This window comes from Pholis gunnellus (genome assembly GCF_910591455.1).
Source record: "Pholis gunnellus genome assembly, chromosome: 7".
NCBI lineage: Eukaryota > Metazoa > Chordata > Actinopteri > Perciformes > Pholidae > Pholis > Pholis gunnellus.
Window position 1 is genome coordinate 4972071 of NC_136533.1, and position 24372 is coordinate 4996442.

Sequence of the window (24372 nt, forward strand, 5' to 3'; positions counted from 1 at the left end):
GCATTTTGTACCTTATTGCCTTATCTACACACACAGACGCACACATTAACATGCACACAACAAGCTTATGACATCAACTTGACTCAATTCACCTTCACCAGGACTTTGCTCTTCTACCAAGGACAAGTAGTGTGTGTGTGTGTGTGTGTGAGTGTGTGTGTGTGTGTGTGTGTGTGTGTGTTCTTTGTCCATTTAACACTTGCAGCATCGAGGAGAGTCGATGTGACTGTGCACATAGAGCTTTATTGTCTCGATCGACGACCCCCCGCTCTTGATGGACACGTCAGCGGCTGCAGGGATCGATCTTGTGACCTTTCGTCGGCCACACTGCAGCCTTTGTGGCCACCGGACCACTTCTCAGGAATGAAGCGGTGCAGCCACACGGCGAAACAATGAGCGGTCAGCATTACATCAGGCCAGCGGTGTCATCTAACGCTTTCTCTATATGCTCCGATCGCCCGCTGGCATCGCTTCTGGTCAAAGCCTTTTAATAACGCGCCGCAGACGGCCAGTAACTGCGGTCGTGTGTAATGTGAGCTGCGTTCAGAGCCAGGCGACAGTAGAGATATGACATTACAGCAGGATGGTGCTGACGGGAAGACAGCTGGTGGGCTGATGGGAAGGACTCGGCTTCTGTGGCCGCTTGAGTCTGGCGGTCTGGTGGTCGTCGTGCAGTCAGGTGATCTCAGATGCTCCCTTTTTGTCCCCAGCTTCAACACTGCACGCTAATGGGTTTCAGACAATTAACATGCACATAAAGGGAAATTTTACTGTGTTTGATTGTTGATCAGACTTACAGCAAATGTTTCGAATTGAATAGACTACTGCAGGGATAACATTTCTGTAGGCCAATAGGTCCTTTGACAGAAAGCGGTATTTTTCAAATTGATTTTGGATTATTACAAAAACAAAAGTGCAAAGAAACGTTTATGATATTTACATATTTTGTTCAGCAAGATAATCTTCACAAACAACGTAAGCAATTTTTGAAGCGTAAATGCAATAAAAAGCTAACGTTAGGCTGTAAACGAACTACACCGCGGTCACGTGAGTGAGCGTAAACACAACGAGGCTGTGAAGGCGGACTAGTCGAAGTGATGACGTTTTGTAGTTTCATTTAGCCCCTCGTTAGCAACCGGCTTTCTTTAAGACACTTAAAAGCTTCAAAATTCACAAATGGGTAATTTACCGACGCATTTTATGTTGTAGAACAACAATCTCTTAAACTTGTGTTTACCACAGACCTTCTTTCAGGCATCTAACCAAAAAGCCATTGATGACATCAGCTCACTGATTTCTGGGTTTTAGGACTCATTCCTGCAGCGACCTTTTTTGTGCTGAGAGTTTTAAGGTCAGCTTTATCCATTTGACAATGATTAAAGTAGAAGTCTGGTGATATTTTGTATATTTCATCCCGTAAAAAGACCAAAACCAACAATGAATCTCGGGAAGAAAGGACTCGTTTGCTTCATTCTCGTTCCTGAACTGGACAGACTTCCACACAGACTCATGAATCTGAACCAAAAAAAACAAAGCGTTTCTCCAGAACTCTCATGCTCTGCATGGAAACATTCATTATTTACCTCAAGATGTTTGGTAAACACATCCAGTCAATGAATTAGGGTCTCGTCTGATTCAAGGTGCACAGCTGTTGATGGACACGTTGGCTGAACAAGACTGAAAGATTTTATTTCTTCGTTTTTACCTCATTGAACTGGCAACTGGCCGGCATATTTCACTGACTTGTGTCTTATACTGGAATGAAAACGCCAAATGACCCTGAAAAGAATACAATTGTAAATAAGTTACACATCTTGGACTCATTGTTGGTCAAAGTCCTCGTTTTTTTCACATATTAGTTGTTGTCTTTGAACAGTGAAGGCAGCTCTTTCCTGCTTCAGACGTGACCCTATAGGTGACCCGGGCTCTTGCATGACAAGCGTGCACCCGTGCCTCAAATCTTCCCTGAAGAGCGACTGAGGCTTTGCGACTGACCCCAGCTGTGTGCTGCTGTATCTGGGGGCAGACAGACCGAGGGCTCCTGAGGGGCCGCGGGGGCCAGATTACAGCCGGTCTTTGTTCTGGTGGTGTGGCCGGTAGACCTGCCTCCCTGCCTGCTGCATTAGAAGCCGAGCCGATCTCCCCCCCCCCCCCCCCCCCCCCCCCCCTCCCATCTCTTCACCAGATGGTTCCCATCCAGATGTCCCCCCCCCCCTACATACACACACACACACACACACAACCCCTCTGCTCCTAACCAGGCCCTCAGGGACGAGACCTGTCTCCTGTGGCTGATAGATGGCTCCAGGTAGTGCCTCGGCCCTCTGGTTTTAAAAGTGTGTGTTCAAAGGCCTGTGTATCATTAAGTGTGTAAGGGCTCGAGAAGCTGCGCAGCGCCACAGACCACAACTACTCACTTTTTAAAGCTGTAAATCCCATGTAGCATGTGCACATATAGTCGCTAGTAATCACATGGCTGCTGTGAACCCAGTCCACCCGACGGACCAACTGAAAACCATAATGCATGTGACGAGGCTGGCAGGTCTGCAAAGCACCTTCACTTGAGGGAGTGTGAGCTGCTTTTATTCCCACTCCAACGAGGCTGCTACTGTGTACGTGTATTACTGTGTGTGTGTGTGTGTCTGTGTGTGTGATGCTAACCTCTGTGCCTGTCAGAACGTGTTAGCATCCAGCTCTCCCAGCAGAGAGGTTCAGCCACGACTGAGTGTGTCCGCGCGGTCTTCTAAATCACAATGAGACAACCGAAAGCTCTCTGCCATCATGCCTGGTCTCCTCTGGTTGCGTTGCACAGCACTTCTCTCTGCCTCCCTCAGTGAGCGCTCACGTCAGCTCTCGTTCATCATTTTTAACGTGGCTGTTGGACTGAAGAAGCTACTCCCTTTTGTATTTAACCAGGTAGAATGTCCCTCTTTCAGGGTGAAACATTCTCATTCTCATAAACTACTTCCTCTGCAGACTCCGTCTGTGCGTTGCTACTTTAAATCCCGTCTTTTCTCCAGCAGCAGCAGCAGCAGCAGCAATGAGTCTCGCTTTCATCACGCGTGGCTTAACAATAGCTGCTGCCTTTACCTCAGAGGGCCATACGTTGGCTAGCTATCGTGCGTATGTGTTGGCTAATCACGTAGCCCACCTCGGGCCCTCTATGTTCCTGTTAGCACTTCCACCCCTATAATCCGTGTCCTCTGGGCAGCGAGCGCTCTTCGATGTGCTCCCAAACATCTGTTGGCTGGATTATCCCCGTCTCCTTCTCATTCTGTCTTTCTCCGGAGAGTTCTCGCTTTCCTCTCTCAGGAAGCTCAGTACAGCGTGCGTTTATCCCTGCAGAGCAGACAGCTGTACACAATGTACTCAGAACACTCTGTGGTCGTGTAGTTGACCTGGACCGGGTTCAATGTGATATCAGCGAGCGGGTTTTCTGCTCCCTGCAGCCCGGGGAAGTTATTTGTTCAGGATTAAGTGTTTAATCTAAAATGCTCACTGTTTCTTTCTGCAACTTGAGTTTTAATGTATGAAATGCTGCCTCTGAGCTGAGTCATCAAAGTAAAAAGTATTTCCACATTCACTCAGTATGAAGTGCCCGTTGATCTGCACTCATGTAGAATAAAAGCATAATAAAGTACATTTTCTGGCATTCGTGGGTATTGCATATATGTCCTTTTCTTTTGTGCGGTGACCCCGATTGAATGTCCTTCGTGCCTCTGCTCTGACAGTGGAAGAAGTAGCCACATTTCATCCCTTCCTCGCGCCACTTTTTCTTCTTTCTCGCCGACTCCGCCCACCGGGTTTAGTGAAAGGCCCGCGACAGGAAATTGATAGTCCAAATGGGCCTGATTCAATCCGAGCCTGCTTACGTGGTGTCACACAGCAATCAGACACAGATGACATTACAGACATTAGGAGTCGTAGTCGGACACGAGGCCATCTGGGATGACGGGAGCAATTGAGCAAACTCGATCTGCGTTAATGATCTCGTCTGTTTGAGCCCGTTAACTAGACCGTCATCAATCAAATTGGAATCTAATTAAGCATCTATCGAAACAGAAAGGGTCGTCTGTTGTGATCTGTGTTTTTTGTTCGGGATTTCGTTTTCATTCCTAGAAAGTTTTCAGTGTTTTTTTAAAACACCAGCATGCTACTCCTTACCTTTTCTCTCTGTGTTCTGCGGTTGTGATCCGCCCTTTTGAAGAGTTATTTTAAGTCTCCAAAGAAAAACAAATGCAGCTTTTGTATGTGCCTTTCTGGGGGAAGCTTTGCCTCAGACTAATTGGTGGCCTCGGTGCACGACGGCAGCGTATGGTGTCGCACACAGAGGACCAAGGGGAGATTCAAGAAATGCCGTGAAATAGCGTTTTATCAAATTGGTGTGCATCACATGTGCGAGCTTAAAACCACATCCACCCTGCAAACGGCATTTTGAAAAGAGAATTACAAAAGAGAGGGAAGCTGTTCACAAATCATTTCTGTTTCACAGTTTTTCTTTTCACTATCTCGTCTTTAAGATTATTGGTTTTTGAACAAAAGGACGAACATCATGTCATTTAACTCTGTAACAGTCAGGCTTTCTTCCAGGAGAGTGCTCTGATTACATGCAGCGTATTGATCAATCACATATAATGGGATCAATCTATAAATAACCTGCTGAGCTGAATCACACAGATCCTGATACCATCGCATGTCTGTATATTAAATATGTATGTGGAGCCAACACTATTTAGATTGACAGAACAACTAAATCTCTCTCTCTCTCTCTCTCTCTCTCTCTCTCTCTCTCTCTCTTTCTCTCTCTCTCTCTCTCAGAAACAGCTTCTCTGTGACTCTATGAACAGCTTTCATAAGAAGTATTTCATCAGCAGAAAGTAGTCCCAATGAACACTGTTGACATGGAGGTCTGTGCATAAAGAGAGAGCAGCAACAGTGAGATAACTGCTAATCGTGACAGTGCTTTTAGTCAAACTGCACACTCGGTGAAGTGGTTCAGCTGCCGTGCGAGTTTAGTAACAGACACGCTATCAGATTGGCAGGAAGTCCTCATCGGCGGTCCGTATTCAGCCCCCGCTGCTCTGCTTTTGTCTTTGCCTTGCGAGCATCTTTGTGAGTCCCGATCACCGTCTCACAAAACGCAACTTCTCACACGTGAAGCACCGGAACACGAAGCCTCGTCCGTCAGGTTTCAACAGGTCTGTGTCTGAACTACGGAAACCTCCACCAGTAACCAAACAAAGTACAGTCACGTTCAGTCCGGCCACTGAAAGCCCCAGCAGGCTGTTGTGGGTAAATGAATGACGGGCTGAATGGTGCAGATGTGCCATTGAGAGCTGCGGCCTGCTGAGTGTGAGTGGGTGGGTGAATGAAAAGGTGGGGAGCGGCCGGTGGAAGTTTGAACTTGTTTTCAGACTGAGTCTACCAGCTGATGCTTTGGTTTGGGTTGTCATGTTATTGTACACACACACACACACACATCTGTGTGTGTGTGCACTGTACTATTTCTGTATTCGATGCGCCGAGCCCACCTGACAAAGCAGAGCATGTCAGTCTTTTTATCTCCACCATCTCTTCTCATTACGGCTCTTTCCTGCAGCAAATTGGTTATTTACAATGTTCAGGTTTCCTTTCATGTCTCCACGCTTTCACTTCATAAACCCTCTGTAGTCCTCACATTAATAAATCCCAGCTTCTCCTCTCTCAGATGTCCCACGAGTCCCTCCTCCTCTTCCTGTGGACGTTGCAAGGAAAGCTACCGTGGCTAATGTATCCCGTTGCACAATGAGATATGAATGTAGTTCAATTTTAAGATCGTTTTATGAGCCGTAAGGTCACAAAAAAACTACTTTCAGTCTCTGTTGCGCAGCACTTAAATAAATCATGTTGTTGGTCAACGTTAAAGTAATACTTCACCCGCTAAATGACCATTTGTATATCAGTTACTCACCCTGTGTTACCTTGAATTACTTAAGAAAACTTTGTTTTTTCTCGCATTCCTCCACAGTAAAGAGTCCAACAATGGATAAAAACCTTGATGAATTGAAATAAATGGGGTCAGCGTTTAACAACAGCAACACTATATCAGAATGTCTGAAACTCTCACACAACTCATGCAGTATAATCCAATTAGGGCTGTCGCAATAACTGCAGTGTTGCAATACTGTGCTATTGACGAGACACTCGCATTGCGTGAGAGTTTGCTAACAGATGTTTTGATATAGTTGTGCTGTTGTTAAACGCTGTCCCCATTTACTTCAAGTACATCAAGACTTTTCTCAGTTTTCTTCTGGAATTCTCATATTGTGGTCGAGGAGTTCCTTTAAAGCAGGAAGCAGCAGAATCTCCTGAAGGCTTAAAATGAGCAGTTTCTGTAATAACAACTTGTCTCACTGCACATTTTGACTGACCAGATCGTTGTAGAACTGAGTCGTATAAAGTACATCTGTGGTGTACAGTTGTGATACAACCCCCCCCCCCCCCCCGATGCAACCACCCTGCAGAGAGAAGATGAGAGCGCTCTGTTGCAGCCCCGTCTCCCTGCCTTAATCTTCTCTGCATCCCACCCACCCTACTACAGCGCCATGGGCACATGGAAGGGAGGGGGTGGGGGAGATAAAAAGGAAAGGGGGAGGATAACGGAGCAAGAGGAGAGTAAAGGAAGGGAGGAGGAGGAGGAGGAGGAGGAGGAGGGAGATGAGAGACGGAGGATGAAATCCTCACTTAAATAATAGACAGCGAGAGAGTCATTTTCAAGCGAGCGAGCTCCCAAGTGCCCCAGTTTCGGGGGGTTTATTGAAATCGAGATGAGGCTGTTAATGCCAACAGATTTCTACCGTCTTCCCTCAGAAGTAAAGCAGTGCAGCAGAAAACACTTCCTCCAGGGGGGGGGGGGGGCAAAGCAATTCTCGCGCCGTATATATCCCCTTGCCTCTCGCTCCCTCTGCAGCTGGTTCACCTTGTAAACGAACCGTACGAAGACTTGCGTCCTTGGAGCTCTGACTTCCGTAAAAGATCCTTTTAAGGTGTTTAATAGTCCAGGTCTGCTGCAGCCTGCGCCGTTAACCGCTTCCTCCCAGTAAACACCAAACAAGCCCTGCTTCACCCGAGCAACCGCGGCACCCTCAGCACTCTTCTGGGCAAAAGCCAAGCAGGATGACAGAGGAGTGTCACTTTAAAGTCACATGTGCTCGATGCTCATTTTTAGTAATGTAAGACGTGCGAGATTCTGCTGATGCAGATTTCCACATGGGTGCAAACACAAAAACGTTGATGGAGGACGTCCTTTATTCACAAATGTGAACCCTCTTATTTATAATGTTTAATCTTTAAACACCGGGGGCGTGACGATCAAACAATACGAAAATGCGAAATACCCCCCCTGTGAATATTATGTATCTAGGGCTTTTATTGTGAAAAATAAGAACAGAAGGAGAGGATCTGGTTGGTGCCGCCTTTGTTAAGGTTGAAAGGAGTAATAAAGTCTTCTTGGTTCTGAACACTACTGACACACGAATTAACTGCAAGAAACAAACCGCCCCAGGTGTGTAAAGGCCCGAGTCTAAGTCGGTTAACCGCCTTTTTATTGACTTGACAAAACAAACTTTATGAAACTTCCTTTCTGTGACAAAATCTCAGTTCAATATCTTTGACCATTTGAGTAAATTAAAAAAAGACTAGAAATATAGATGTTATATAAAGAGATGTAGAGAAGATGTTTGTTTTTGTAAATAATAGGGGAAACAATCGTATTAATATTGTGATATTGATTTCAGCGATATGACTCTTCCTTTATCTTCTTAACCAGAGGGAGGTGAGACTCAACCGGACCTCTAAATTGCTGCCAAAATACAAAACATGTCTGATTTTGTAGTCGTATGTCTGTGTGATTTGAGGAGGTTGAGTTGGGAAAGCAGATTATTATTTTACGTTAGTGATCAATTCCCTAATGAATCCATGTAACATTGATTGTAAGAGATATTGTGCTACTTTGAACTATGTGAACGTGGAAAATATTGCTTCACTGAGTCACTTTTCAAGATAATAAAAGAAATGTCATTTGTAAATGTGTGTTACACGTCTGCGCCTGTGTTGAGACGCCGGTTTAACGTGCTCTTCGACATCCGTCTCGTCACGTTCACGCTCGTTTACCGTGTAGAGAGAAACATGCTGATCCTGTGGTTTAGCTGTTGTTTTTGTGGTTACACGTTTGTTGTTGTGAGGATCTTTTTTTATTTTATTTACTCAGTCACTGAGTGTGTGTGTGTGTTTGTGTGAGTGTGCAGGGAATGTGTTTTTAGTATTACATGCGGTAAGTGCTCCAGTGGCCTGTTGTACTCTTCACACTGGCGCCGTGCATTTTTGCGGCATCGCTGGCTGCCGGCTGATGTAAAAATAGATCTTTGTTGAGCGAGGCATCGTCCTGAAGTCTGAAAGTCGCCGGGGTCACAGGAGGAGAGACGTGGATGAGATAAGATAGAGAAGGAGAAGTGGAAGATAATGAAGCTTGGAAGTGAGGTAGAAGTGATGGCGGCTAAAAGAGGCAGAGGAAAGCAAGAGGGATGGCGCGTGGCATATTATTAGAAAAACTTGAGAGCCAAAGATAGAAGGGGAAAAAAGAATGAATGGCTTCTCAGTTTCCAGAGAGAAGCGCCAGCTTCTTTTCAGATAGACAAAGAGGAAATAGTTTCACAGAGCGCCTCGCTTGAGGTGGCTTCAGTTCCTTCCGATGTTACTTTCCCCCCCGACAGACAGAGATAACACAGAGGAAATGCCGTGCTCTTTTATTTAATTATTATGGCCAAATCCACCGCTCATACACAGCACTAATTCAACTTCCTCACTCTTTCTTCCCCTGGCACTTTGGTAACATGATAGCACATCCGTGAGCGGAGAGATCGGACGATTATTCCACAAGACCTGCCATTTTGGCTCTCAACCTGGCGTCCGCTGAGTTATGGCCAGATGGGTGACTCTCAGTTATAGCTGGAGTTATTCATTTGTATTTTTGGACAATGTGAAATATGGTTTGGACATGGAAAAGGCCAAACTGGAAACTGGACTTGTTAGCCAAAATGGCTATAAATCCACTGTGTTTGAGTCATGAATTTAAAAGCTGTATTTCTGAAGAGGCAGTGAGCTCACCTGTGACCTAAATATGGAAACGTAAAGCCGCTCTTTCTGGTGTTTAATCTTAAAGATGGTGTCTGTGTTGGTCGGACGGTCTACCTCTTTGGAGACCGTCATTGTGCGTACAAAAATTCACGACAACCCATCCGATCCGACTCTTTTGCCGAAATGTCCCAACAACTATTTGATGAATTGCCATGAAATTTGGTGTAGACATTCACGTCCCTCTCATGACGAATTCTAGTGCTGACATTTATAATTTGTGCAGCACTTTGTCTGCAAAACTATAGTAACATTCCCATCAGCTCAGCTGTACTTTGCATTAAGTGCCAATGACCAAACGTTAGCATGCTAACACGCTAAGCTAAGATGGAGGATATAGTAAACATTGCACATGCTTAACATCAGCATTGTACTATTGTCATTGTGAGAATGTTTGTCAGTTTGTATTAAGTTTAAAGTAGCATTGTGCCTAAGTAAAGCACTGCTAGCATTTATACTTCCACAGCAGCAAACTATTAAATGAGTCTCTTCTTAACCGACCTGCTGATTCTCATTCAGCCTTTTTTAAATTTAGATTGAAGTTAAACATCAACATGAGTCGGCTTCGCTGTCTCTAACGTACCCGCTCATCTAAACCGTCAGCAGACTGAAGAGTGACAAAACCTTAGAACAGTTACATAAAATATACATGGAGACCAGGCAAGTAGCATCCATAAAAGCATCCATACTGCAGAGTGTGTCATCAGCTCACTGTCTGTATGTGTGTGTGTGTGTGTGTGTGTGTGTGTGTTTCTCTTGAATCCCGTCAGTCAGCCTCGTAGAAGAGTGATGTGCTTTGGTGCTTGGAGAGTGATGTGAGGTTCTTGTTGTAGAAATGAGTTTTGAGCCCACAACCTAAGATGGAGAATGATTGAAGTGGCGGTCGGTCTTTCCCTCTCATCATCGTTGACCTTTCAGACAGTCCCGACGTGATTGATGAGGTTCTCTGTACTAATCCGTCTCTGTCTCATGGCGAACTTTGAAGCTGTGTCTCTTAGCCTACTGTAGGACATGGAGAGCAACTTAGCCAATGCACAGGGAAATGGGAAGTAGTGGAGTCATGGACGTCATGACTCCACTACTTCCCGTTTCATCTGGCGAGGCGTTGCATTAGCCAATCACGAACGTGCAAGCACACATTCCTGGTGGATGACTTTGCAACGTCGTGTTTCTGCTCACGATCAACGTGATGAAAGAAGGCAAAGTCCCGTCTGAGTTTTAGAAACCGTTCTGCAGTGTTTTGAGGCTGAAAAACCTTTAAACACATAAATCTGTGTGTACATTTGCGTACTCTATACAGTGTCTGTAAATATCTGTAGTGCCTGTGTGAGCTACTCTTCAGGTGCGTTAAATGTTGCATATGACAAAGAGGTTGCGCGATCCCTCTTTGTATATTTTATAAACTGTAGAGGAGACTGCACTGCTCGCGAGGAAATGAAAAGCAACATTGAGCTCGCTAAGGCCTGTGGAACTGAGTTAATGAAGTGAAATTAAGAGGGTAGTGGAGGAGGAAGAGGAGAGAGAGAGAGAGAGAGAGAGAGAGAGAGAGAGAGGAAACGCCTGAGGTTGTAACCAGTGTTCCCTTCCCCTGCAAAACAGTAAACAAAGCATGTAATGTACACACAAACGCATGGACACAAATCTATACAAACCGCATGATTTCTCCTCACTCAATGCCAGATTGCATTGCACAAATTGATGATGTCAGGTGTGGTGGATATGTGTTTGACTTATTCAACACTTATTTAACACGCAAATCGTACGTGGCTAAATATTTGTTATAAAGCGACAACTTTAGGAAATCACAGTTTTGACAACAAATGCAAACTCAGACAATAATCAGAAGATACCGATGTGTAATCTAAATGCAGGCAGAACAAATATCCTGCTCTTTACAGCCGTTATGGTCTCATACACACATAAAAACTCTAATTGAGGCCTTTGTCTCTCACACACACATGCACACACACACATGCTTTCGTCTCACACATGCACAAACTCTACATCACAACATCCAAACCCCTGAACGACACAGACAAACACACACTACACATATGCACTCCTCCCACGCAAATCCCTAAATTAATCATCTCTCACTGCTGCACACACACACATATACACACACACACACACACACTTGCACACTGCAGCATGTAGGAGTCCAGCTCTCGAGGGATTAACACTTCAGCACAGTCAGTCGTGGGATTTTCCCACACCAGCTCGCAAGCTGAGTTACATTTTCTGTCAGTCACACCGCGCAGCGTTACCGGCTCACCGCCAGCTCCGAGCACACTCCCGGAAACGCTCAGGATTTTGCCAAACGCTGCGAAGCTGCGGTGCGTTAGAGCGCTGCATCGAAGACAGCGTGGTTTCGGGTTCGATTAATGTTTGTTGAAAGGTGTGTTTTTTTTATTTTTTTTATTGGAGGGCTAGTAGCTGAGGTTGAAACACACACACACAGACACACACACACAACTTGATAACCTTCTACTTGCTATCCTGGCAGACGACATGAAGCTTATGAGGTATGACTGGACCGACACACACTGATCTGGAACCAAATTTGAGTGGAAATGCCAGAAATACAAATATGGAAAAGTGCAAAAGGTGGAAAAGTTGGCGTATATACAATAAAAACTGGTAAGAATAGATATTTTGAAAATACCTCGATAACACAGTACCTGTATTTGCTTCTATTAAGGATGCTAATCTAGATTGAATCTAGACCAGTAGGCCGCGTCTGTCTGGCAAACTATGTGAGGGTTTCCACCAGTGTATTGTAAGATCGGTGTAAAGTCAGAGAGAGAAAGAGAGAGAGAGTGTGTGGCGATGAGAATGACGTTATCAGTAACGTGAATGCAGCAGTGCAGTCTGTTTGTCGGTGAAATAATGCTACAACTCCTCAAAAACAAAGATAAGCTCGTGTGTCTTGATGCCACATGCTTATTCTAGTGACATTTCAACTTGTCAAAACTTCAGAAAATCTCTTTCTACCTTTTTTCTATCTCTATCTTCTCTCCTTAATTCCTTCCAATCTCACATTCCTCCCCCCTCCCTCCCTCCCTCCCTCCCTCCCTTCCTCTCTCCCCCTCCTCGTGGACAGTGGAAGAGGGCCTGTTGACAGTCCCGTGCAGTGGAAGGAGGCTTTTATTGGGCCTCTGTGTTCAGCCCTTCCTGAGGCCAATGGGATCCAGATGTGGCCCAGCGCTGTAGTGACAGCAGCCATTTATGGAGCGAGAGAGAGAATGTGTGTGTGTGTGGGTGTGTTGTCGTTCTTCTCAACACGTGTGCAGATGTGTTTGGCTGCGTGGGACTTGCATTTAACAAGCCAGAGGCATGAACCGGCCTCTAGTGCCCTTGAGCAAGACCCGCCAAGAGGCGATTCAGTGTGAGGCGTCGGGATAAAGACGCCGTTTCAAAGGCGGTCGTTACGCTGCTGCTGCCTCTTCTTGTGTGCGTGGATCTTTGTGAGGAATCATTTGAGTTTCAGACCTCGAGGCTGAGGACGTTTTTTGGGGAAAGCGAGGACATTTTTGACATTCCTCATATGTTCAAAGAGCTGTTTGGGGTTTAAGACTTGGTTTCAGGGTGAAGGTTAGAATTACTTTCAGTGGCTTGTGGTCTGAGACGCATACCGCATATATAGCCACATATTTGATTGGGGACCTTTCTTGCCAGCCGAGTCGCCTGAAATTTTTTTTGGCATTCTGCAAACCACGAATACATCGAATGTCGATATTGTTGCATGCCATCCCCCTATCGCTCCCCCCATGTCCTGCCTTTGCTATAGAATAACATAAAAAAACATTTTTGGAAACTGTCCAAAGTTATAATTATAGTTATACATTTCAGTTTTAATACTTATTTTTACTTATTTTGTGTTAATGGTTAAGGAGGGAGTATGGTCTGGTGTTGAGCACATTTTATATCGGCTTGCTGTGATTCTCATGGGCGAGGCAATGCACCACGTCAGTAAGTGTCCTCACAAGTACAGAAGTACACATGTGTGTTCGTCATGTAATACTCTGTGTGTCTCTCTGGCCTCCCGGACTAAAGAGAGACACGAGTGACTTTCATCTCTTTTCCACGTTGTGTGTGTGTGCGTGTGTGTGTGATGTTTTCTTTGTAAAGACGCTGCAGAGGTGTTACCTTGCATGTGCAGTATGCGCTCATGTTTGTGAATGTGTGTGAATGGACTGATGGGCCCCTGTTGAAAGGATGACCCTGACGAAGAGCCGCAGATGACTAATACTGTACATTCATGCGGGCACATCCTGGATATGTACAGAAAGAGTACACAGTATACATATATATATATATATATATATATATATATATATATATATATATATATATATATATATATATATATGTATATATATATATATATATATATGTATATATATATGTATATATATATATATATATATATGTATATATATATATATATGTATATATATATATATATGTATATATATATATATATGTATATATATATATATATGTATATATATATATATATATGTATATATATATGTATATATGTATATATATATATATATATATATATATATATATATATATGTATGTAGAGACGCTATGCTGTCTTTGTACTCTATGTTCTCTCTGGAAAGAGCCAGTGTTTCCTCTGTATAGCCAAGACAAATGACTACTTGTTTATTTTCTACTTTCTTTCATGCACAGCTCACAGAGCTTGGATGCAAATCAATGAACGTGCTTACATATATTTTTTTAGTTTACTGCCTATTACTTGCGTTTTCTTTATTTCCCTCTAAAGCGCGTGTCTGTTATTCCCTCCTCTGTGGATCCACAGCTCGTTGCCCAGTTTTAAACCTTCTTGTGGTCAAACTGGGCAATAAATACCGAACACTTACTCAAATGGAGGACGGTCGCGGAGGAGGCCTTTTTTCACGTCACGCACCAGTCGTTCGGCCGTGACGTTGACTGCTCGCGCTCACCGCACGAGACGAACCTCCGTCCTCAGCGTGTCACCTATTAGCAGAGCACTGCGAGCCAGAAAGTGCACCCGCGTGGAGAGCGGCGATGAAGAAAGCTGGAACCAAAGAGAGCCGACTCTGCAGGAGATGAAAATGATGTGATGGATGTGATTCACGTTAATGTGCAGTATATTAAACATCGATGCCTCGTTACGGATCAAGTTTAATTCTCCTTTAAGTGGACATAGTTGCAGAAAGGCTTACAGAACAGTGTCACTTATTAAAAAGTACATTATAATACAGTATAAACATCACCATTTAATTAATAAACAGTTGATTAAAGGGTGCAGACAGACAGCAACTCAAAACTATGTAATAAATATGTGTGTGTGTGTGTGTGTGTTGACTTATAGATATTAGTGAATGTTTGCTCGAATAAGTGCATATTTATGTTGTACTCTATCGTATTTCTTTGTTTCTCCTTTCTACACATGCAGGCTGTAACGCCCGTCAGTGTGACCTGTCATGTTTACGTGACTGCGCCCCTCCTCTGTCCTCGCCTCCTTCTCCCTTCCTTGTTTCCTTTTTTCCTAGAAAGTGTATCTGAAGTGAGGGAAAGAAAAGGAACAGAGAGAGAGAGGAACGACAAGAGTCTGGGGAGTGACAGAAACATTATTGATTAGCTTTGTTCACATGACAGATTAATCCATAATGAAAGTAATTGTGAGTCGCCGCTCTTGTTTGGTGCCTTGCTCAGAGACACTTGGGCAGTGACGGCAGAATGAAACCACCTTTCTTCCTCCCTCTTCCTGCAGAGGATCGAGCATTACGAGCTGTCAGTCTCTGTGTGATTCAACCTCCCAGCTGCTGGTGACAAACACCAGTCGGTCACATTAATGAGGGCCCTGTGGGCGTCCACCTCAGAGCACTTTACCAACTCGGTCTCAACAGATTGAGGAGGCAGCGCACTTGAGCTGAACGCAAACACACACACACACACACACACACACACACACACACTCTCACACATTGTTGTCGTTTGTCTCATCTTATGAGTGTTGCCGTGAAATGAAGCTCTTCACAAGCACCTGCTCTCCTGCGTGACTGTGTGTATTCGTGCCTGACCGCACACCTAGAGGAAAGGCTGCCACCATGAAACACAGAACCACACACAGACACACACACACAGACACACACAGACACACGCTCTGTTTTCCCAGCATGCCATGTGAAGCCGAGCTGCACCTGCTGTAGTGGAGGAATGCCGTGTGATGTCATCTCGCCGAGAGCGCCTGTGAACGTGGAAGCAGTAAAGCCTTAACCAAACAACAACTCTGGGTCTAAAAGCAGACACACACACACACACACACACACACACACACACACACACACACACACACACACACACACACACACACACACACACACACACACAGACAGACACAGACGGCCCTCTGGGGGAATCCGTCCATACAGCATGAGATCATTCTGAGAGATTGTTCTCGAGGTATTTCTGCTGCTCCACATGCTGTTTAGCAGCAAGACACATGGAAAGAACAAGGGATGGAGAAGAGACGGAGGTGATGAGATGGAGTTACAACATGAGTGTCTTTGTCACATCTCTGTCCCTGGAAGTCTTTTTCAGTTCACCTGAACTCGGTTCTCCCCCAGAGCAGAGTGACTCTTGTGTCCTGTGACTCCTGGGATGTATTATGTGTTATTCATGATGAGTGTTACTCGCTGTGATTCAGCATAACAAAGCAAACCACTGAAGCTAAAGCAAATGCATTGAAGGGGACTCGTCGTGAAAAAAGAGCTGTGAAATAAGAGAACCCAGTGATTCATCTGAAAACATGTGATTCAACAAGCCATTCAGATTTGGCTCTCCTTCCTACGTCACATGCAGGCTCATTAGAATATACGGCTTGAGAACGTCCCTGCACTGTGTTTTTCTCTGGGCTTTATCGGAAGGAGCGCTTAAAGAGACACGGAGAGGGTTTCAGACGGATGTGTTTTAAAGCATGTAAGCATGTTCTACTAGAAACCCAAAACACATGTATAAACATGTTATGTCCCCTTTAAGTCACCAGAGCCTAGATTAGATGAGATTCAACATTGTTTTTGTCGTACACGGTAAAAACCAAAAGAGCAAACTGTTGCAAAAGTGCATTTAGAGATATAGAGAAAGAACAGAACAGACCAAAGTGGTAGTGACAGTGAGAAGGGATGCAACTGTGCTAAACACAAAATAAACAAAACGTACAGTACGAACGAATGCAGCTTTGTCAGTAATTTAACTATGATATGTCAAGTATAAGCTGAAACAAATTAATAGTGTGTGGAATGGAGCTGACAACAGGAAGTGCAAATACAGCTGCTAATGAGGAAAAACATATTTATACATGAAAACATTTTGTTTTGGTGTTAGTACATAAATGTAGGTATTGTTTCAACGATAGTGTAAAAAAAGAAGAAGGCTGACTACTAGGTAATAATACGTTGTCAGCTTATAACGTAGATTAACTGAGTTTAGGCCGTCCTGCCGTCCCGCTGTGACTGTGTCTGTATTTTCATCACACTGTAATGTGCTGGTAGAAACACGAAACAGCAGACGTCTGCTCTAATAATGGCCCAGCGGGCTGAAATTAGCCGCTCAGGAGTAAACCGGCGCTAAGCAGTCCAGCTACTGAACACATCTTTAAAAGAGGAAGCCTTTGATTAGAGAACAGGGCAGAAACACGCTTGCAGTAAATCCCCTGAATGTTTCTTTTTTTGGAGAAAATAAATAATTTATTTCCCTATTTGAGAAATGTTTCCCCCTCTCTCTTTCTGGTCCTCGTTTGCTGCAACAAAACAACTTTCACTGTTGTTAAGCCCTAATTGTGTGACACTTAAAGTCGTGATCCTCTCCTCTATGTTGCTGTTTTACGGCTGATGAAGCTGTCAAAGTCACACTTTTGGCGCGTATAACTGTTCTCGCGTATCAACAGTTTAACTTGTCAGTCTGCTCCTGTCACGGAGCTGTTCAATGAAGCAGCAAATGGGGTTAGTGTCCCCCACCGAGCCTGTGAGTGCGTGTCTCTACGTAATTGAATAGCATTTACTGTATCTGCTGACAAAATCTTTCAGCGTGTGGTATAAGCTTGACTGACTTGTGCTGCACGTGGCGCCTGGATGCAGAGCGGCGGTATCTGGGTTTGGGTTTTCGTTAGAGTGAATCTGCAGGGAGGAGGTTGAGAGCTTCTGCCCACCTGCTGGTTTTTAAAGCACAATTTACATGCAGCAAGATAAAACCAAAATAACCGTCTGGGAGCTGCTTCAATACTGTCTCTGCAGCAAGTGCATATCATGGCGATGTGTTCTGATGTGTACGGAGCAGCAGCAGTGTACACGGAAGCCGGGTTCTCAGCTTTCAACTGGTTGTTTTTTGGGAAACGTCTCCCCTGGTTTGCATTCATGCACACAAAATACTGAGTAATCAGATCAAAGACAATATATTGCAATAATATAAAGTGTGATCTAAAAGGGACCGCCTGTAGATGTGGACCGTAGTCTCACCCTGGTCCCCCACATGATGTCAACCCCCTCTCGACCTGGATCCTCACGAAGCATCCTGCTGAAAGGAGCCGTCAACCATCACCTGGTCGTACGGCGCTGCAGCCAGCAGCATCAATAATTTCAACCACTCAGCGCTCCACAGAAGGAACCAGCTAATGGAAGCTATAGCCCAGCAGTGGGTTTGGCACTTCGCCACTTGCTTTTCCCAATCTAGGTCACCAAATGGTTTTTTTAAGAGCGTTTAGGGAAACACTGCAACTGTACGGGGGGAGGAAAAAAAAGACAAAGAGAGAAAGCGCAGGAGAGAGAAAGAGATGTTCGCGTTAGTATTAGAGCTGATTTTAGCTACTGCTTTGAAGAAGGTCCTGACATGCTAATTAGCAGGCTAGCTCCCATCTTGTCCCCTCAACACTAGATCCCGTTCTGAAATAGAAGCATCAACACTGCTTGCTTCCTCTGAGGCTGATGAAGAGTCGTGCTTCTCTGCAGCGGCGGAGGAAACAACTAACGCACTGTGACAGCGTGGAACAGCCCGCAGGGGCTAACGCAGTGCATGAGCATACATTAGCATAATGTCAGTATGAAGCCAGTGCTGGACTTAAATATAGAGATATACACACACACACACACACACACACACGCATATACATACTTAGTCAGAGCAGGATTAAGCCTCGGGGGTCAGCACATTTGCTTCAACATCAATTCTAACATATGGCCGGCTAAGCTGTATCTTTTGATTTGTGTAAGTGGACGATGTGGCGAGCTGTTTTTAACACACTCAAGTTGGTTATTTCTGGACCTCCATATGGCACCACAGGCTGTGCAGTGAAATCTGGGGTTAATTGAGTTTGTATTGAGTCATGTTTAATTTTAAATTGAAATAACTTTTAAGTCTATGGGAACAGCAAATGTGTTCACTCAGTGTTCTTGGATGCTTCCTTCATGTTGTTGTTTTTCAAAGAGAACCAAAGATGAAACATGTCATTAATTTAGACCAAGATCCAAACAAAGCCAAGCGTTGTGTTCATAAATGTCAGTTATTGCGGGATTAAAGGAGGGAGTCAAGTGAGGCAGTATAAAGAGCAATACAATTCACAAGACATGACAGAAAACACAGGACTTTCACCCAGGAGACCTGTGTTAGACCTGTGTTACATATATGTTAAGTTATGTAAGGTAGCGTACATGACGTACTTAATTTACGCCGCGTACGTAACGTACTAATAACTACGTAACAAAGTAACAACCTTTCGTATTTTAACCCTTTTTTAAAAGTTTATTTTGAAAAGACGATGTACGCATCTGACAGTAGACGGGTACGTTCTGTATTATGAAGATTCGGGTCACTGACCGAGCTGTCGTTTTTGAATTGGGGAGTCCGAATGTTTTGAAATATGGACGAGAATCTGTACATTAATGTGTAGAAAATAGACAAAAATAATGTTTTAACATAAGACACTACTGTTATGTTACATTTTGACAAAGAAACACCTTCAGAATTAAATGAAACTGAACTGTACCTCAACACTAAACACAGGCTGCCACAATGGTTCCCAATGAACGCACACATATGGACACCAAGAACACAAACAGGGTTCAGCAAAAAGAAAAATCAGAATTATAATTACATCACTGAATATTAACCTTTTTCCCCTCAGGGAATTACCTTCAACTTGACCCTGTCATGCCCCGAACAACAATCTACTGACAGGACTCAGTCGTTATCACCCGTTTAAGAAATTCATTCAATTAATTGACAGATTCTTTATTGACTTTTAATCTCTGAGTGGGCTTTATTGCCTCTGATTAGACAGTAAAGAGGTGACGTTAAATGAGGGGGAAGGAGGAGGAGAAGGACATAAAGGTAACAACGGTTTGTTTTATGTTTAGTTTCGTTTTTTATGCTGGCACACTCTCTTTCTCGTGCACTCCCCTTTTCTCCCTCTCAATACTAACATGTTTAACACACACACACACACACACACACACACGCACACACACACACGCAGAGTAATCACCGATTCACAGTGTGTGTTTTCCTGTGCTGTGGTCACAGCAGGCGTTGACCATGAAGCAGAGTTCACCACTAAATCATCCAGACACTTCAGCCCTGCTCATTAATCTCTGTCACACATACAGCACACACACACACACACACACTACACACATGGCTGCATGCATCCACACATGACACACATGGTGGTATAATGAGCTCCAACAGTACATAACGTCGTCTTTTATTTCTATTTGATTGTAGTTGTGTTTGCATTTATTGTGTGTACCTCGGCACCATTTCTAAATGATGGATCTCCCTCAATGTGTTTTAAATTAAATTAAATATACAAAACAAACCAACATACATCCCATTCTCTCTCCCAACTCGTCAGATACCAAAGCATGTTCAGTGCTCGTCGTTATCTGATGCCGAAGCATCAGGTCACCCTTTAGCGTCTGTATGAGACGCACCGGGCTTTCATCAACTGAAAACACACTGTGAAAGGGTTAAAGTTTTAAGACAAAAACACTGACCGAACGACATGGTTCTGACCTATCAATACTTACTCATAGACTTCTATATAACCAGAGGAGTCGCCCCTGATGGTCATTAGAGAGAATGCAAGTTCAAGACTCTTCCACATTGGCTTCACTTCTTTCACCCGGCAGTTGCCGACTGGTCTTCCTCCAGCAGTGGTTTGATCGTCATTGGCAGTTTCCGTTAGAGCCGGTGCTCATTTCACTCGATCATTTCAGGAAGAGGAATTTCCTCTAAAACTCAAAACTGGATACATTTTGCCACAAAAGGGCTCTTATATCCAGTAAATGACTTGAGAATGAAAGCTCTGTCATTATCATGTAAATTGCAGTTTCGATTTACATTTTGGACTGAGGCTCATCTCGCTGCCGGTCCTCTCTTCTTCTGTGGTTGATTACGTATCAACCCATGGACGTTTATTTATAAAGCCTTCATAGCGGTCTGGTGGAGAGAGAAAAGAAAAAACGGATTTGAAGGAGACAATAAGTATTGTTTATGGTGTTACAGAGAAACACCAAAACAAATAAAACGATGAGTCGTAATGCAGTTATCTTTTTCTTCTTTGCCCTGATTGGTCTGTTAAATGTGTGTCAGGTCGGCGGCGTTTTGAACAAATCCTCACAGAGATCAAAGGATTCAGGAGCAGGATTTTACTTTTATTAAACCGTGTTATTCCAGAGCTGTAGTTTTCACCCAGCAGCCACAATCAATTATCTGACGCTATATGATGTCTTTTTATGTTAAATCTTTCTCATGTTTCACATCATCTTCTTTCACTCTTACATTTCCATCTTTCATCTTTTCTAATGTCATTCCTCATTTGTTTGTGATCTTCTATCCTGTCCTCATTTTCCATCTTGTCATCTGTTTTGTTTCGTCTTCTCCTCTTTGCTGCTGCCCTCGTTCATTCCTTTCATCATCTCCTAGATGATCTTCCCTTCTTCCCCCCTCCCACTTGTTTTCTTCTCAAACTCTACAGTTTTCCTTTTTTTTGTCTCCATTTCTTCTGTATCTCCTCTCCTATTATCATCTCCTAGTTTCCTAGTTTCCCCTTCCATCCCTGTTTCCTTGCCTTGTTTCATCTATTTTCCTTGTTTGGTCTCCTCTACCCTGCTTTCCTCTCTTTTTCTTGTTTTGTTTCCTTGTTCCATCTCTTTACCTTGACTCCTCGTCTCTCCTCTCCTCTCCTCTCATCATCTTTTCTCTCCTTGATTCCTCTCCTCTCCCCTCCTCTTCTCTTTCCTCCTCTGCTTTTTTCCTCTCGTGTCTTTGTTTTTCTCATCTTCTCTTCACGTCTCTCCTCTCCTTGTTTTAGCTCCTCATCTCCTCTCCTCTCCTCTAGCTAACCAGCTCCACTGGGGCCCACGAGACACCTAATGAGAACCTGAATGAGTCCTCCAGGGGCCTCTAATGATGGACTGACTCCCTGTGTGTACGTGTGTGTGTGTGTGTCTGTTTTCAGCTCTGTAGTGTGTTTGCCTTTATAGGAATTTGGCAGTTTAGTGTGTGTGTGTGTGTGTGTGTGTGTGTGTGCGTGCGTGCGTGTGTGTGTGTGTGTGCGTGCCTTGTGGGCCTCTTCCTGAGCCTCATGACCTCTGTTACAGTTCTGTGATTGGTAGCTTTCCCCTCGACTCCTAACACATTTTTTCACTTTGGATCGGAGTTCAGTTCCCATCATAAAGTTTGTGTGAAGACCTGAAAACCTTGTCTTGTTTGCAACAACTTGTTGATGAGCAGTGAATCCTTCTGCTGTAGTTTAAAGGATGTGTGCGTCTTTCCGTTTCACTACTGTGCACACGGAATGGAAGGAGAACAACACACACCTGTACCTGTACCGGTGTGACAGTGTCACCTGTCTACATGCTGACATGTTTCCATTTTCTCCTCAGGCCTTTGGGAACGCGAAGACGGCCCACAACAACAACTCCAGCCGCTTCGGCAAGTTCATCCAGGTCAACTACCAGGAGAGTGGCGCTGTCAGAGGGTGAGACACACACACACACACACACACATATATAGGAGTCGTACCAATGCTAATTGGTTGAGTGGCAACATTTACTAATGGTGACTGAACAGTTACTTAATATTTAGAGTGTATCAGTTAAAGCCAGGGTTGATAAAACCCAGCTCAGTGTTGCCGACTCGTTTCCCCTGAACTCTTTCATGTTGTTTACTTAATATCAGCTGATTTTATTATCAGACCTGCAACTGTTTTTCCGGATATCTCTTTTGACTTTTATGTGCCTGTGTGTGTGTTTTATTTTTAACTTTTAGAGCCTATGTGGAGAAGTACCTGCTGGAGAAATCCCGTCTGGTGTACCAGGAGCACAATGAGAGGTGAGCGAGGCACTTTGACTCCTGGTGGTTCATTCAGCTGCTTACTGATTTAAATTTCTACCCGCTTTTTCAATTGTGGTGATATTAAGATCATGTTAACAACATCTTGTTGCAGCAGAAAGCCAAACATCTTTTAAAATCAATCTGCTCCTTAAAATCTCTAAACGATTAGAATAATGAACCTCGGGCAACCCGGGCACAGCCATGAATAAGAAAGGAGAAAACATGGAGCCATATTCCTACTTGTTTGACAGATAGTATGTCAAATCCATATCTCTGTGCTGATTTGTCTTTGTCTAAGAAACCTAATACTAAAATAGCCATCATTTCCTCTGCAAGCTGAGAATATATATCGGGTGTCCATCTGACAAAGGCCTCTGCCCTTTGCTTTCTGAATTAACACGGCAAACTCTCAGGTTCCCCTCCGAGTGTGGTCATTTACACTCACAGGACATGATTGTTTAATAACACAAATTACGCATCAGAACTGTTTTTGAGAAAATAGATTCTGAGATATTTCATAGAAATCGGTTTCACCGTCTGTTCTCTCTTCTTTTTTCACACACACACACACACACACACACACACAAACATAAACATATGCACAGGAATGTCCACCTGTACATCCTTAAGATGTCTTCTCTCAGACAACACACACTCTCTCTTCTCAACCGGCTCAGTATCGCTCATCTCTTCTCGGCGACGGTTTAAAAAAAAAAAAAAACTCATCACAGGTCCCACCAGTGTAATAGCTTTTGAGCGAAGGAGAAAAAACAATGTAAAACCCTCCACCGGTCATCTAATCCCTCTAACCCTGATTGGCCTCTGGGTTTCTATTTCATCCTGATGACAGGCCCTGGCGGCCATATTAATAGGGTAGGAACTGAAGACGGGACCCCCCAGACGCTCAGACCTGAAGCGGAGAGGTGGGGGAGCAGGCGGGCTGATGATGAACCGCAAACTATCTTAAATCTTAACTCCGGTATCGTGACAGGTTGCCTCTGTACGACCTCAGAGTGAGGAAATAAAAGAGTAGCCGAGCTCTCCGGTGATGCCGTCGCGCTTTTACGACTCCGCTGTGACTTTACTCAGCAACCGTGGCTCTGTCTGACATTATTAGTAGCATGGTTTTAGGTTTAAGTTTGCTAATATGTTGTTTTTTTAGCCTCTCTAACTGAGGATCATTAATAGTGCTAACAGTCGTAGCTATAATAGTGCTCCACCATTAACGCTTACATCCCCAAGACAATCACATCCACTCTTCACTTTAAAATACACGCTTTAATAATAAACTTATTATAACGTAATCTTATATTGTTTGTTTAAATTATCATGTTTGTATTCATGTCTTATACTGTAGCGCTCTGTTTATTGTCATGCAACAATCACCAAAGGTTTTGTTTATGCAAAACATACTTAATACATAAACCGTTTCAGATTGTGAGTCACCGTATAGAAGAAAACCTCACATGGAAGAAAAAAAATACAAATAAAAACCAAAACATGTCAAAGATAATAATTTGTGAAATTAGTTTATTCCGCCTTCTTGCCAAGAAGCACTCTCACAGATCTGTACGATAAATGTGACCACCACCAGGTTAGCTTAGCTTAGCACAAAGGCTAGGAGCAGCTAGCATGGCTCTGTTGATGGCTCCTGCCTTTAAATGAGCCTCTGGGCAGGTCAGCAAAAAACGATTTTGTGGTCAAGGGCACTGGTTTTGTAATGGCTGTGCTCAGGGAAATGTAATCATCAAGAAACCCGATCTTCACGTGTCAGTGTTAGTGTTTAGTGCTGTGACTGTAGCAAGCCAG

The 24372-nt window shown here is 43.9% G+C and overlaps 1 protein-coding gene across 1 annotated transcript in view; it reads left to right on the plus strand.

The window, feature by feature from the left end:
* LOC306698651 (unconventional myosin-IXAb-like) overlaps positions 1-24372 on the plus strand; it is a 126364-nt gene that overhangs the window by 36886 nt on the left and 65106 nt on the right. Inside the window, exons 3-4 of the mRNA XM_079163067.1 lie at positions 22113-22207; positions 22498-22560. Of these exons, the coding sequence (XP_079019193.1) occupies positions 22113-22207; positions 22498-22560 (158 nt within the window). The remainder of the gene's footprint in view (positions 1-22112; positions 22208-22497; positions 22561-24372) is intronic.